General features: G+C 39.5%; 1 protein-coding gene across 1 annotated transcript in view; it reads left to right on the forward strand.

Annotated features, from left to right (window-relative positions):
* Positions 1–3,859: 3,859 nt before the first annotated feature.
* Positions 3,860–14,985, forward strand: part of TES (testin LIM domain protein) — a 53,787-nt gene continuing 42,661 nt past the window's right edge. The window contains exon 1 of the mRNA XM_028104863.2: positions 3,860–4,073. Coding sequence (XP_027960664.1) covers positions 4,047–4,073 — 27 coding nt within the window. The 5' untranslated portion in view covers positions 3,860–4,046. The remainder of the gene's footprint in view (positions 4,074–14,985) is intronic.

A 14,985-nucleotide genomic window follows, 5' to 3' on the forward strand; every position in this document is an offset into this window, starting at 1 on the left:
GCTTCTCCAGCTTTTCACTTTTCAATATCTGTTCTGCCCCATCTTACTCAATTTTGATTTTCTTCAGTGTAGTTTCTTATTGTGGGTCCTTCTACAAGGGAGTCCTTGAGGGTCAGTTTTGAAGTATCACGAGGGTGAGATTGCTTCAGCCCCTTTAATCATTCTTACTGTGTCAACTGTTGTTATAAAAGCCCTGCCACGTTTTAAAATGAATAACTGGAAAAAAATAAAATGAATTAATGGAGAACATCTTGAGTTCTTTTGTCCATCAGATACCACCCTATTGTTCCCTCCCTCCCTCCACAAAATTGTTTATACATACATGTCTTGTGGCTCTTAGTGGTTTGTCCTCACTGCTTGTATTTTGCGGTTTATGCAGGTACCTTATCACCTAGTTTTATTGCAAAGGTTGCCCATGGGCTTTTGGTTTGTTAACTAATTTGTTTTTTGTTTTGTTTTTTAACGTGGGTTTTCAGAGAGATTGAAAATTACTCTGTCACTGTCCCATCTTCCTAAAATGCTCTGAATAACATTTTTAAAGAAGGTTTTTCCATTAAGAAATATGTCATGCTCATCATGGAATATTTTTTTAAAGGAAGGAAGGAATCCCCATGGACCCACCAATCAAAGACAAACCACTACTGACATTTTAGTGTATTTTCCTCATGTTCCTATTCTGTGCAAGGTATTTTTGCATAGTTGTGAGCATAATGTATATATATTTCTATATTTTATTTTGTTCCCACAACATAATTGTTCACTATTACAAAAATTCTTAAGTATTATAATTTAGAACCTCTAATAAATCTATCATATGGATCATCCATTACTAACTTAGTCAATGCCCAATGTTTGGTAAATTTAAAAAATTTTATACTTAATAGTTTGCTCTGAGATATGTTGGTATATCCCTACAGAACAATGTGTAATCCTACACAAGCAGCTAATAAGCAGTAATAGCTATACCAGGAGCACAGGAGTTCCTCTAACATGTGTTAATAAATGATTAACATTTCTAAAGAGGACTTCTGGGACAACATGAATAATTGAGGAGAGAGGTGTAATCAACTCTGTCTTGAAATTTTTCCCTCACTTGTGTAGAAAACTTTCCTTTCCCTAGTGTTTGTAGTATGTTTACTGTGTGTGCTTGTTTATATGCAGGTATGTATATATGTAGATGTATGTGTGTATGCCCGTGTATTTATAATCAGCCATCTAAATCTCTAGCCCACATTTTCTTTGGATCACCAGACTCAATCCAATTGCCCTCAAAAAATCCACATACAAAATACCCATTATCTTTCTCAATCTTCCTTTTTTTCTGTTTCTTACCTTATTGAGTGAGTTAGATCTACCATACTGTTCACCCAAAAAAGGTTCCTAAGAGTCATTCTAGACTCCTTATTTTCCCTCCTTTCAAACCAATCAATTCCAATATTATCTACCTCCTTACTATCACTGATTACCCTTTCTAACTCTCCATATCCTTTGCTACTGCCTTACTTTGGCCCTCATCCTGTTTCAAGTGTGATATAGCTAGCATTTCCCAAGTTTGCCAATGATTTTCTTTTTGTTAAATCCAATGGGGATTCAACCCTCCTCTACAATTCGACATTGTTGACTAATTCCTTCTTGAATTTCCTCTCTTGGTTGCTGGAACTCTACTTGAAATTTTATTCTTACATTATAATTGGCTCTCATCTCCTTTCTGTGCTTCTCTTGCTCAGCTTTGCTCAATTGTAGTCATTGATACTCTTTTATTTTGCCATCTCCCATGCTGATCTTACTCTATCCATGGCTTTCAGTGATTTAACTTTGTAGGCTATTGAGTCCTAAATCACTATTTCAGTCCAGCTCTCATCTCTAAGATTTGTATTTGGATACTTTGCTTCATTTCCCAACCTCAAACCCCCAATATAGTCAGAACTGAACCCTTTATCTCCACCATCCCACAAAGAAAGCACAACTAAACAAAACCCTGACCTTCATCATATATTTTATCTTTTCCTGAACCATCTCTATAGGTGATCAAACCAGAAACATATGTGCTGTTTTCTATTCATTTTTCTGTCAGTTACATTTAGTCAAGAGTGCCAGTTCTAACTCTTTAAAATCTCTCTAGTTTAACACTTAAATTGCTAAATGAAGACTCACAATCTAATTCTCCTAACTTAATGCTTATCCATCTCTATTTTTAGCTTCTATAATATTGGCACAGTAGATTCCAGATAGAAATCAACTTATATCCCTGCTAGTGAGGGCTGGGAAGAAAGAGAAGGAGAAGGCAGAATTTGATGGATTAAAAAAAACAAAACAAACAACAACAAAAAAAAACAGTCTCCAGATCTTTTTCTTAGTGTTATCTCTGAAATCCCACCAAATAAGTCCAAAATCTATGTCATGACATTTGTTTGATGCCTTATTTAAACTGTTTTATTGGACATTTTCCATCTCTTGAGCTCCCTGAAAGAGTCCAAATTCCCTTGTCATAGCTAAGCTTCCTGTTCAGGGAGCTTATGCCCAGTAAACATTGTAGGGGCCCAAATATTTTAGGATGGTTTGGGAAAATGGGATGGGAAAGTTTTACTTCAACTGAGTTAGAATGAAAAATTCACAATCCATTTTGGTCACTCCATTCTTAGTTTATTAATAGGATGAGGGAAATATGCACATTATAAATCATTGCTCTGTTGAATGATGCTAACAATCAGCCAAGTGAGCAAAGGGTTGAAAGTGTTGACCAACATGAGTTTTGGCGGCTTTCAGTTACTAAATTTTCAGAGGTAAAGGAAAAGACATCTGTACCCAGATATCTACATTTGTGGGGAATTTCTTTTTAAAAATAGATGCCAGATTAGGTCACCTCTTGTCTGTGCATTATAATTTTTTGTCATTACCACAAACTGAAAAAGAAATGGACTCTTCTCTCTCTTCTCTTTTACTTAATCAATACAATGTGTCTATGTTCCCAAACATGCTGGAGGCATTGCCTAGACTCATGAGCACTAGCTCACTAAGAAATCGGACAGATCTCTACACCTCTGGGGTCCTCAGTTTCCAGAAAAATGAGACAGCTAGACTCAGTAATCCCTAGGATCTCTTCCAGACCCACCAATCTGATGGTATTCATTGTAATCGCTCCGGAATGAGGCCATGAAATGGATCCTAGCTCTGGCGCTGCTTGTTACGCCTATCAAACTTCATCAGGGCACGAGAACATGAGCAGCAGCCTCACACCATTTCACGTAGCAGGGAGAAAGGACAAGCCTCTACTTCCAAAGGAATGACACAACCTGTCTTGGAAGTGATTCACATCATCCCTGTTTTTGAATATTTGAATGCTCAGAAAACATGTATAAACTTGTTTATAGAAATTAAATCTGTGAGATGAGGTTCTTTGCCAGTGCTTGGGATTATGGAGCAAAGCATTTGAGAAACGGCCACCTCTACAACTCAATAGTGAAAGTGGGGCTGCAATGACCATCACAGAAATTCTTAACGGTCTCCACAACTTCATGTCTTTCTCTTTGCTCTGAAAATAAACCAAGAAGCTAAAGCAGTGAGATAAGGACTCCCCAGGACACATATCTAAGGTCCCAGGCAAACACAGGTACCAGCTGCCAGAATGGAAAGGGGTCTTCCTCATCTTCAGCTGGAGGCTGGGTGGGCCTCAGTTTCTTCTCGAGAGGATCTGCACACGCACAGTGCATGGACGGAGCCCAGGCCTGCGTTACCAGAACGCGACTCCGCCCCTCACCTTGCCTGCGACCAGCTCGGGCCGCGAAGGTGCGTGCGGCGCTCGGTGATTGGCGGCTGGCCGGCTGCCACGCTGCCATTGGCTGCCTGGGCCTCTTTGTTCCCGGATCCCCGCTGCAGGCTGAATGCGGCCGACTGGGCGGCGGAAGTTTGACGGCGCCGGGCGAGTGGCTCCGGCAGCGGCGCTGGAACCCCCACAGGTCCTCCCCAGTACCCGCAGCGAAGCCGGAGGCCAGGCGATCCTCGGCGTGAGATCCTGGACGGCAGAAGAACTCCTTTGACACACAAACATGGACCTGGAGGCCAAAGTGAAGAAGGTAGGAGGGCGCGGGCGACTGGCAGCAGCCGCTTCACCTGCGCGGGGAGCCTCCCCCTGGCTGCGGGCGGCGGGTGGGGCTCACGGGACGCCCGGCGCGAGCCGGCTCCGGGTCTCCGGTACCGCTGGCCACGGTACCCGCCTCTCCCGGTAGAGGGGGTACCTAGCAGCACCCCTAACTCCTGAAATCCGGGAGCGACGGAGAGTCGGGCGCGAGAGCGGGAGCGGACGCGGGACATTTCTCCCTGTCTAACCACGTCCAACGGTTGGAGGTGTTTGAAACTTTACTTAGTATGTTTCAGCTGCGCCTGTGCCTCCCCAAAAGAGAAGGATGAGGGCAGGGCGAGTTCGGGCGAGATCGTGACACTTCTTCCTGTCTCAGGAAGTTCAACTTTATTAAGCCTTTGTGGTTTAGGAGCACTGATGTGACTTTGACAGCTCAGACCTCCTCCCCTCCCACCCTGGCCGCCCACGGCTCTCAAAAGTGAGTGCTGATTTAATGCACTTCCTTCGCACTCGCGGCTGGTGATAGCGTTGAGAAGTGATTTTTTTTTTCTTTTTTTGGTCATTCATTATTGACTTCCCATGCACTGTCTTCCTCTTAGTGCTTTATCTCTCAAAGAAAACGTTCTTCCTCTTCGGCAGCTAGCCCCAAAGGGGTTATTGTCACTAGTGGTTTAGCGTCAGGAGACGTTTCCCGCCCGGCTGTCCCCCCACCCCCTACGCCCTCTGTGCCGTCCCACCCCGGGGGCTTCAGGACCCACAGCCCTACCTGAGCTGCTCCCTGGTTATGGGAGCCTCACGTCTCCTGGGAGAAAGAGGTGGGCACCAGACTGTGACTCAGAAGGAATGCTGATGTCACATTCCAGTGTAACATTCTTTGTGAAAGGTCTCATTCCAGGGAATTGCTCCTGTTTACTTTGCGGTAAATTTAAGCTAGCTGTCCCTTATCAGATAGGGAAGGAAGTTTTGTGGGGAGAGAGAAAGGAGAGAAAAATAGAACCTAATTTTCTTCTCTTGTCCACTATGATTGCCAGTATTGCTATTATTTCATCTTCTAAAAGACAGAGTTCTTAACTTGAGCATTAATTCTGTTTCATGCCCAGGATTGGATTTTTGAAAATGTAGGCGAGGGCGCCTGGGTGGCTCAGATGGTTGAGCGTCTGCCTTCGGCTCAGGTCATGATCCCGGAGTCCTGGGATCGAGTCCTGCGTCAGGCTTCCTGCTCCTTGGGAGCCTGCTTCTCCCTCTGCCTCTCTCTCTCTCTCTCTCTCTCTCTCTCTCTCTCTCTCCCTCTCCCTCTCTCTGTCTCTCATGAATAAATAAATAAAATCTTTAAAAAAAAAAAGAAAGAAAATGTAGGCGAATGCAAAATATTAGGTTAGAAAGCTGTTGAAACATAAAAACTTGCAGTAGAAAAACAGTTTATCACTTATGACTAGAACCAGTACTCTAAAGGGAATCTAATGACAGGAAAACATGTAATTTATGAGAGTAATGTGATTGCATTCTAATCTCTTCCCTTTTGGTTTCTTATTCTTGTGCTTTTAAATGACACATTTTTTGTTAATCTTGCTTGCCACTAGGAAAGCATTTTGTTTGCTGCTTAGTTAGCCTTCTGTTGCTGAACACTGCTTATTTTTTCAAGTGGGTAAGCGCTACTTAATTTAATGCCTGTCTAAAATTTGGGAGGTCTTGACTGTGCTTATAAATATTGATGCAAAAACTACTTTTTAAGAGTCAGCACCCTTTGGGGGAGGAAAGGATCAATAGGTGAAGCACAGGATTTTTTAGGGCAGTGAAACTATTCTGTATGCTACCTACGATGGTAGCTACGTGTCAGTATATATGCGTAAAAATGCATAGAATGAACAACACCAAGAATGAGTCCTAAAATAAACTCTGGACTTTGGGGGATAGTGACGTGTCAGTGTAAGCTCATCAGTTGTAACAAAGGTACCACTTTGGTGTGGGAGATTGATACTGTGGGAAGATATGTGGGAGATAGGGGGGCAGGGAGTTATATGGAAACTCCGTACCTTGTGCTCAATTTTGCTGTGAACATAAAACTGGTCTGAAAAAGGAAATGTACTTAAAAGGTGGGGGGGGGTCAACATTTAAAAGTGATTTTGAAATTATTTGAGATAAAGAAAAGGTAATTCTGAGAAAGAAAGTCAGTCCAAAGTTAAGAATCAGTGTCCTTACAAGGGAAAAAATCAGACATTAGTTATAAACAATTTCCTTAGTTTTAAAATGTGGATTATGATTTTAAAAAAGCCCTTGATATATGGTATAATTTTTCTCCTTCATCTCCCCTTTAGTCTAAAAGGCTATCTTTTCATCCAAGAATCTCACCCGTTTCTCTAATCCTCCTCCTGTCCTTCCTCCACCCCAGAGAAAAAGGATTCTATGAATTTAAAGCTCTTGCAATCCCATGACATTGACAAATCTTTGTTTCACTACCTTGTCATCGCTGCTGATCCTCAGGGCAGAGTCCTCAACCAGTAAATTGGAAACTACTAAAGGACCCCGAAAATGTCCAATTTTACTGCCAACCATAACCCTCTCTCTGTGCCTTTGTAGGACCCTTGACAGGCTTGACGTTCTATGGGTTTAACAAAAAGTTTCCCAGTACAAAAAGTTTGGAGATTCCAGGAATAGATTTTATAGGTTTAGCCAGAATCTCAGAAACTTGCATTCCTTTTGGAAATTGTTTTCCAACACACTGGAAGAAGGAAACATAAGATTTTATCTCTGATCTACTAGCAGAGCCTTCTCACCTTATTTTGGTAGCTAGTTTTCAAGTCTCCCTTCTTTTTGGCTTGGGTATACAAGTAAAGTAATCGTTTGAACGTACCTTTAAAAAAGCCAGGTTGGAAGCTGGAACAGAGACACAACCATTTAAATAAAACTGTTTTGACGTCAATTTTAAGATATGTGGCATTTTTTTCCTTCTAAAACTCTTACACTCTTGATTTCATGACAGATTTTCCCCAGGCAGATGAAAAATGTTACCTTTTTTTCCCATTAACATTTTGTGTAAAAAGATTTAAAGAGGGTTGTCCTTAACAACTTAGGCAGATGATACTACTATAGGATTCTTGGTTTATAAAAGGAGAACTTGGGTGTCCACATCATTTGCACAAATTTAGAGTAATTACCAGTTAAAACCCACCATCACAAAAACAAGGGATTTTTATAATTAGATTTTACTATATTTTGTTTTGTTTGAAGCAAGCGAGCTGTTGCTAGGATGTGAAGCTAGTTTGGTTATACAGAGTTTTTGTTTTAATAATATTTTAGAGTGGAATTTGACTTTTATGTCTGTGCCCTGTCTTCTGAGTTACTTGTCTAGATCTCTTCCTTAAGTTTTATGTCTCTTCATTGTAATTGACTTTGTGTAATAGAGCCCGTGTCTGCTTGGAAAAAACAATGGCCTCTGAGAAGCAGAAACAGAGTCTCACTTTGGGGTGAATGGTAAATCATGGCCCACAGCCAGCTCTTTTCCTCTTTCCTTTCTGTGTTACTCTCCCATGAGAATCACTTTTTTTTTCCTTTAAAAACATACCAGAGAGAAGGAGAAGTCCCATAATTTCCCTTAGGCTGCCTGGAATTGCTGCAGAGCTTTTCATTTTACTCCTTATTCATTTCTCGCCTCCTTTCTAACCTTTGTCTTTTGATCCTTCCTAACGCCTTACATATTTTTCCTAGGACTTTCTTCCTTGTTTCTTTAATTTTATTTTAAAAAGATGAGATGCACTTTTACAATCATAGGTCACGAAAAAATCCCCTTTCTCAGCATCCAAACTTGTTTTGAAAGCTGCTGTCATTAGCCAGAGAAACACAGTGAAACCACGTGGTTGCAGTTGGCAAGAGTACTGAACCACAAAGATGATTTCCATTAGGAATTAGAACGAGACTTTTCTCTTAGGTGGCCCTTGATTGAAGCAGAAAAGGCAAGTAAATGGTGACCTGGATGTTCAAATCTACAGTTGGATTCTCGGCTTGAAGCCATTCTTGCTGCGAGAATCATTGGCAAAGCTGGGGGTAATGGGAGGGCAGGGTACTGCCAGGGCTCTGCCTTAGAGGCACTCACTCAGTCTCTCAGAACAAGTACAGAAGAAAGTGAAGTGGTCCTCGACTGGGCTTTTATCTCTGCTAACACATGGGGTGATTCATTACATTAATTGGTTATGAAAAGTCACTTTCTCTAACTTGCCCTGAATATTGGTTTGAATAGAACTGTAGTAGGTTTTCTATTGATTTTGTTCCTTTATCCTCTCCTATGAAGTAGAATTGGGGATTTATCTCTGCTGGCTGTTACTGGGTACCATCACCTCACCCCTTGACTTCGCTTTCTCATCTACAATACTAAATATTACTCATCCTTCAAGACACTCCCCTCCTCCCCACCATGCCCTGTCCCCCAGGAAATCTTTCTTCTTGTTCCTAGCTAGGTGCAATATCTCTTCTGAATTCCCAAAGCGTGTTATCTCTAACTCTTAGGACATTCATTCCTTTCTCCCTCTAGATTATGATTTTCTTTTTACCTAGATTGCAAGCTTCTTGAGCAGTGAATTCCTATCCTATTTATACTTGTATAGTTTTGTTTGCTGTCCAAAGCAATCTTATGAAGTAGACCTTAGCTTCATTTTAAGGACAACAGAAGCAGGTTTAGATAGGTTCTGGCAGTTTCAGATTAACCTATGATCTTGAACCATAGTCTTCAGAACCATGCTTCTCCATCATCTAGCCCCTAAGTCCTCTTATATCATTGCCTTGTTTGCTAAATATACGTTAAATGAATTACCCTAATATAAAAAGAGAAATAAAGTGCATTTCAAAATTTTTGTTTTAAGGAATTATTTGGAGGAAGTGGTTTCTATTCCAATAAAATTACCACCCTACTGGTTTTCTATATTTTATTTATACTTTATCCATGTTGTATATTTGCCCTTTCGTGTAAGTTGCCATAGACATTCTTTGGACAGACACAAAGTCTAAATAAAGTAAACGTATTGTGAAAAGGGACTTCTCAGAGACTTTTACCGGCAAAGAAATTTTATAAGCTCCAATAATATCCTGGACCATAGCCTCTAGGATTCTTCCAACTTTCCAACTTTTGTTGGGAGCAATGGTAATGCTGCCTCCTAGCTACTTAATATCGTCCTTGAATAATAGTGACCCAGCATTTGGCTCTGTGCTTGCAGATATTAGTGACATCTGGAATTGTATCGAGGCACTCATGGGTTGGGCTGTAGAATTGTCTATCTGCTGAAGCTGAGTTGATAGAAAGCCTCATACATCGCATGATAGGCTAAACCTTTCTTTCCCCCAGTAGCAGAGTGCTCAGAGTGCCACTGGACCAGCAGACCAGATAGCTAAGAATAGCTCAGTTTAAAAAAGAAATTAATCACTGCTGGGAGGAGAACTGTTTGTTGTTGTTGTTGTTGTCGTTATCATTATTGTTTTAAATTTCCCATTCTTGATACAAGAAGATCTATTGAGAAGCAGTGGGATGCCATGGTGAGCACAGTGAGTTGTGTAAGACTGATGAATCACAGACCTGTACCCCTGAAACAAATAATACATTATATGTTAATAAAAAAATTAAATAAATAAAAGAAGCAATGGGAAACACCAAAATGATCAACTGTTTCACGAGGTTCTCCATGAGCTCTGGGATTATACCAGCATAGTGAGCATAGAATTAACCTCATGGACCATCAGAGAGCAACAAGCGTTACTCTGAGAGGCCTACTTAGTAGGGAGAGAATGATAAATTGGCTCAAGAGGACTACTTACGATGTTCTTTGTTCTGAGAACTATAAGTAGGAATACAATTTGGCCCCACGTTAACTTGAATATGTTTTTTTTACAAACCATATACCACAGTGTGTTCAGAAAATAGAAAAATTCAGTTAAGTACCCAGTATATGTAAAGACCTGTTGTATATGAAGAGATCTGTAGTATATCAGCTTTCTCACTTCCATTTATCAGTATGATGTTGATGGCATCACTCTCAACTGAGTTAGTAGATTTGGTCCACTCTAGTTTTTGTGATGTTGGCCACTTTGGTTCTCAATTTCCATATCTATTAAAATCAATAGGGGAACCAAGTGATTTCTAAGATTTCTTCAAACCCTGTGACTCTTTGTGACTTTGATAAATATTAGTAGTAGTCTACAAGTATAATAATGTTCCACAGTGCTTAAAAATCACACAAACCAAGAATATGTCAATATGTGTGATTTTAATAATAGTATGATGTATAATGTTATGCAGTTCTGTGAATTCCATGAGGAAACCTAGAAGTTAAACAATTTTTTAATAAATCTTAGCTATTTTCAACTTGTTTTTACTTAATTTACCTTTATAAGATTTGTGAAATATTTGAAGACATTAAGTTTAATTATTTTAAATGTGTAGTATGAAGTTTCAAATGCATAATAAACTGCTCCATTAGCATAGGTGAGATAATCCTAGATGTGATATGTCACTTTCCTCAATAATTACAGGAAAATGAAAAAATAATGGAGTTTTTGTTGTCTTTAAAAGTTATCGCTCCCAAAATAAGATGATTTATTTAAAAATTATGGTACTTCAGGGCGCCTGGGTGGCTCAGTTGGTTAAGTGACTGCCTTCGGCTCAGGTCATGATCCTGGAGTCCCGGGATCGAGTCCCACATTGGACTCCCTGCTCAGCGGGGAGTCTGCTTCCCCCCCTGACCCTCCCCCCTCTCATGCTCTCTCTCTCTCTCATTTCTCTCTCAAGTAAATAAATAAAATCTTAAAAAAAAATAAAAATAAATAAATAAATAAAAATTATGGTACTTCATGTGCCAAGCACTGTTCTAGACTTTGTGAGTATAGTATGAGCAGAAAAGGTATGGTACGTTGTGTCATAGAATTTACACTCTTAAAAGGAATGATAGAGCAAAATAGTAAATATCAAAATAAATGATCAAAAGCACAACTGGGATTATACCCATTAATATAATAAAATATATAAAACTGCTTACAGGTCAGCAGTACACTAGAATTCTAACATAGAGAAGAGGCATTTTTAGTGGTAATTCATAGTATTGGCTCCTGGTTTTGCAAACTTTGCAATTAGGAATTTGTACTTATTTATGTTACTGGCAAATGTAAAAGGAATGAGAAAGCAGCTTTTATGTATCAGAATGTGAAAAAGCTCATAAATGGATAAGGCTATAATTAGTTACATTACACTTACAAAGTTACACAACTAAGTCTTCTTCCTGTTTACAAATGCCCTACAAGAGTCATTCCTGGATTGTTTTCTTTCTTTCTTTTTTTACAGATTTTATTTATTTATTTGTCAGAGAGAGAGAGCGCACAAGCAGGGGAAGTGGCAGGCAAGGGAGAAGCAGGCTCCCTGCTGAGCAAAGAGCCCCATGAGGGCTCCATCCCAGGACCCTGGGACCACTACCTGAGCCAAAGGCAGATACTTCACCGACTGAGCCACCCAGGCATCCCTGGATTGTGTTTTCTGTTTGCAGTCATTACTAGTCTTTGTTTGGTAACTAACTACTGCCATCAAACTATGATTTTTTAAAATCTGCTCATTAGATCATTGATATACAGTACCTACGGGAAATTATTTTGCTCTTTACGAGGTAGTGAGATTCAGGGAACATTATATAAATTATGAATTATGAAATCAACTTTTTTGAGGGAGGAAAACTAACCAAATAGAAAACAGGTTTCAGAACGTCATAGATTTTCAAGATTTTAAGGAAAAATAACTTGATAAGTTCACCCCTGCTCTTTGAGTAAATATCCATGTATTAAAATTTGCCTTAAGTATTGTTATTAGAGGATTAAGTGTAGAGATTATGCTTTTCAGCTGTCCAGCTCCAGTCTTTGACTTTCCTATAAAAGAGCTCATCATATTTAGAATTGTCTCACTTTTTTTTCCTAAGTATCCAATCTACTCAACCCCCTACTTAAATAATAGGGAATTAGAGAGATAAGAGTATGCATGATTATAATTTTCTAATGCAAGTTCATGCTGTGTCCCTAAAATGACTTCTTAATTGCTTTTCTCTTCCTTCCTTCTCAATCAACCACTATAATCACTACTCATTGCCTATGACAAAAATATTAGGAAAGAACAGAAGGTGATAGAAAAAAGAACCACAAGAAATTCATGAGGTATATTTTGAGAACATGCTATGGAAGTACTTCGTTTCTGTCACACTGAGTAGTACATAGCTATAAAAATTAGTTGATTCCAGGTATTGCTGCTTTTATTTTGGTCATATTCTAAAAAGGAGAAGAGCATAGTTTAAGATTCCCAGTTTGTCTGGTCCTTATGTAGTCTCCTAAGAATGCAGGACTTCTCGGGTTTGACCAAGGCATGAAGGGGAAGCTGTGTGCGAAGCCAGGCATTGAGGACTGCTGAGATCTCATCTGCCACATGACGGAGAGTCTGCTGCTAACAAATATATTTAATCTCTGAAATGCTGGATCATCCTCAAATCACAAATGACTCAGCCTGTGTTTATTACTGTGACATTCTGGCCACCGTGCAAAACTATAAAAGAGGTTTCAGGTGGTCTGTTGCACAGCTTCTTATCTAAGCAGCAAGCCTAGCAAAAAGGAGGCCGAAAGCCCAGCACAAATGCCTTGGTGCTGAGTCCATTCATAAGTCTGTAGCTGCAGTGAACTTGCCCTTGCTTTGTTTGAATATAAAGTGATAGCATGTTTCATTGCAAAATGATCTTGCATATGTTAGGTGGATTTTTGTTTCTATAAATATAACCTCTGAAAGTCTTGATAGAGTGAGTCACAAAGTAAAGGTAAAGAATATTTTTTCCTTGATGAGGTAAGAGCCTACAATAAAAGTAATTGGGAGTTAAACAAAGTTACCCTCTGTTTTTCATAGAGAATTTTAAAAGGGCAATTTAAATGTAAGATTACAAAAACTCCATTTCTATCAATGTCACCTGTTGAGTTTGTATCCCCAAAACACTCTGATGTCAGCTTTGGTCGATAAAAGAAGGCAGGCAAGCAAACTGAACAGATGTGTAGGGCAGATATGTAAGTTAACTGCAGTGTTGGGTAGAATGAAGTGTGGTAACACTGGATTGCTCAAAATAGCTGTGATGAGGAACCATGTTTTTTTAAACTCTGAGTCTGTCATGGGCCAATATTTTAAAAAAATAATAAAAATGAATTATTAAAAGAAAAAAAGACAAAGACAAGGCCAATTAAAAAATTATTAACTGCATCAGCCATAAAATTACTGCTGATAATTCCTCATAGCTTTTTCTCAGTTTCTTTATATGTCTCACCACAGACTAATAACCAGTAGTTCACAAATTGCCACATTTTTGAGCAGCACTGCAATCACAGGAATACAGACAACTATTATGAAGTCTCCGAAGCAGAAGTAATTAACTTGGGTGGATTTGGGAGTGTTTTATGGAGGAAACAGCATTCAAACTAACTCCTATAGGATGAATAAGATTTCATTAGGCAAAGAGGGCACTACAGGAAGAATAAATAGCATGAACAAAGGGAAAAGTCGGTGAAAAGGGAAAAGTCGGTAAACATTTGTTATCCACACCATTAACATTTTCAGTTTGACTCTTCTAAAATAAAGCCAAGGTACATGATCTGCAGTACCTGTTACAGGTTTAAATTGAGGAAGTGTGTCACTGAGCCTGCTGTTAAGGATCTGTTTCTCTATCCTAACCCTGATTCTTATTTATTACACGATATCATCTCTTGAAGTAGAGGAGGAAATTTCACACTGGGGTCTAGTTTGTGTAGGCTGGGTTTGGCTCCAGGTTGTGGATTGGAACTACTTTAACTCCATATATCTTTCATCCTCTTTAGATCATGGGATCCCTTAAGCAAAGGCTAGAGCAGGAGAGGGCATGCCCACCTGTAGGATCACATTTTATGCCTCTGCTTATGCCACAGCAGCCATGTGTCCAAACTCAAGTCAAAGAGAGAAGTCCATTCTGGTGACTGCGAGCTTATGGAGAGGGTTGTGAATGTTTAATCCTGCTACCAGACAATGAACAACTGGGATCATTACTTCAGTCTAGCACACATGCCAAAGTAGGACTGTTGAATTTTGTGGGCTGAAGTATACTTTTCTGAAGATCTCTCATGTATCAGAGTCTATTCTGAGAAGATACTCTACACAGTATCACAGACTACTGATATTTCAAAGGCTCTTTAGAAAAATTGTAAAGGAAAATTAACCTTGCAGTATCCCTTACTTGATTTTTAGAGGATCCTTTTCTCATTCTACTCATTCTTCTGTTAGCTTTAGACTCAGACCTCTTCCACTTCACTCTACCTAAGTCATGTGATCTCCAGGTGAAGAAATGTAGGACTCATTTTTTTGGAAAATGGCAAGTTGCCAAAGGATTCTAAGAGGAGTTACAGATTTTGACCTTTTAATTACTGCAACAAATTGAAAATAGGTTTCACAAATATTCAAATATTGCTGTGTGTTAGACTGTGCCAGTGATAGCAGAATAGAAAATTAACCCAAGAGAAATTAAAGGTAGAGAAGGCAAGACAGATTTTGATGGCTTAATATCCATATTGCTTTTAAGATGTCACAGGTAAAAACAATAGAGATGTTATTTGTTGGTACCTTCTCATGGACCAGATGGAAGTCAAGCCACAGAATAGGATCATCCTGTGGCCCACTGTTGCCCACTCTGGTGGAGCACAGTTAGGGACTTTAGAGGCCACAGAACAGACTTTGATGGCTCCAGACAGAGGTTTGAATCCCAGTTTGATACTCCCCTAGACATTTGGACAAGTTTCTTAGCTTTCTTAGCTTCAGGGAGCTTATCTATAAAACATGGATAATACTTCCTTATTGAGTTATTGTGTCATTAAATAAAGCAATGCATGTAAAC

Source organism: Eumetopias jubatus, unplaced genomic scaffold (assembly GCF_037043125.1).
Source record: "Eumetopias jubatus isolate StellerSeaLion01/CBP00866 unplaced genomic scaffold, mEumJub1_p1.0 scaffold_14, whole genome shotgun sequence".
NCBI lineage: Eukaryota > Metazoa > Chordata > Mammalia > Carnivora > Otariidae > Eumetopias > Eumetopias jubatus.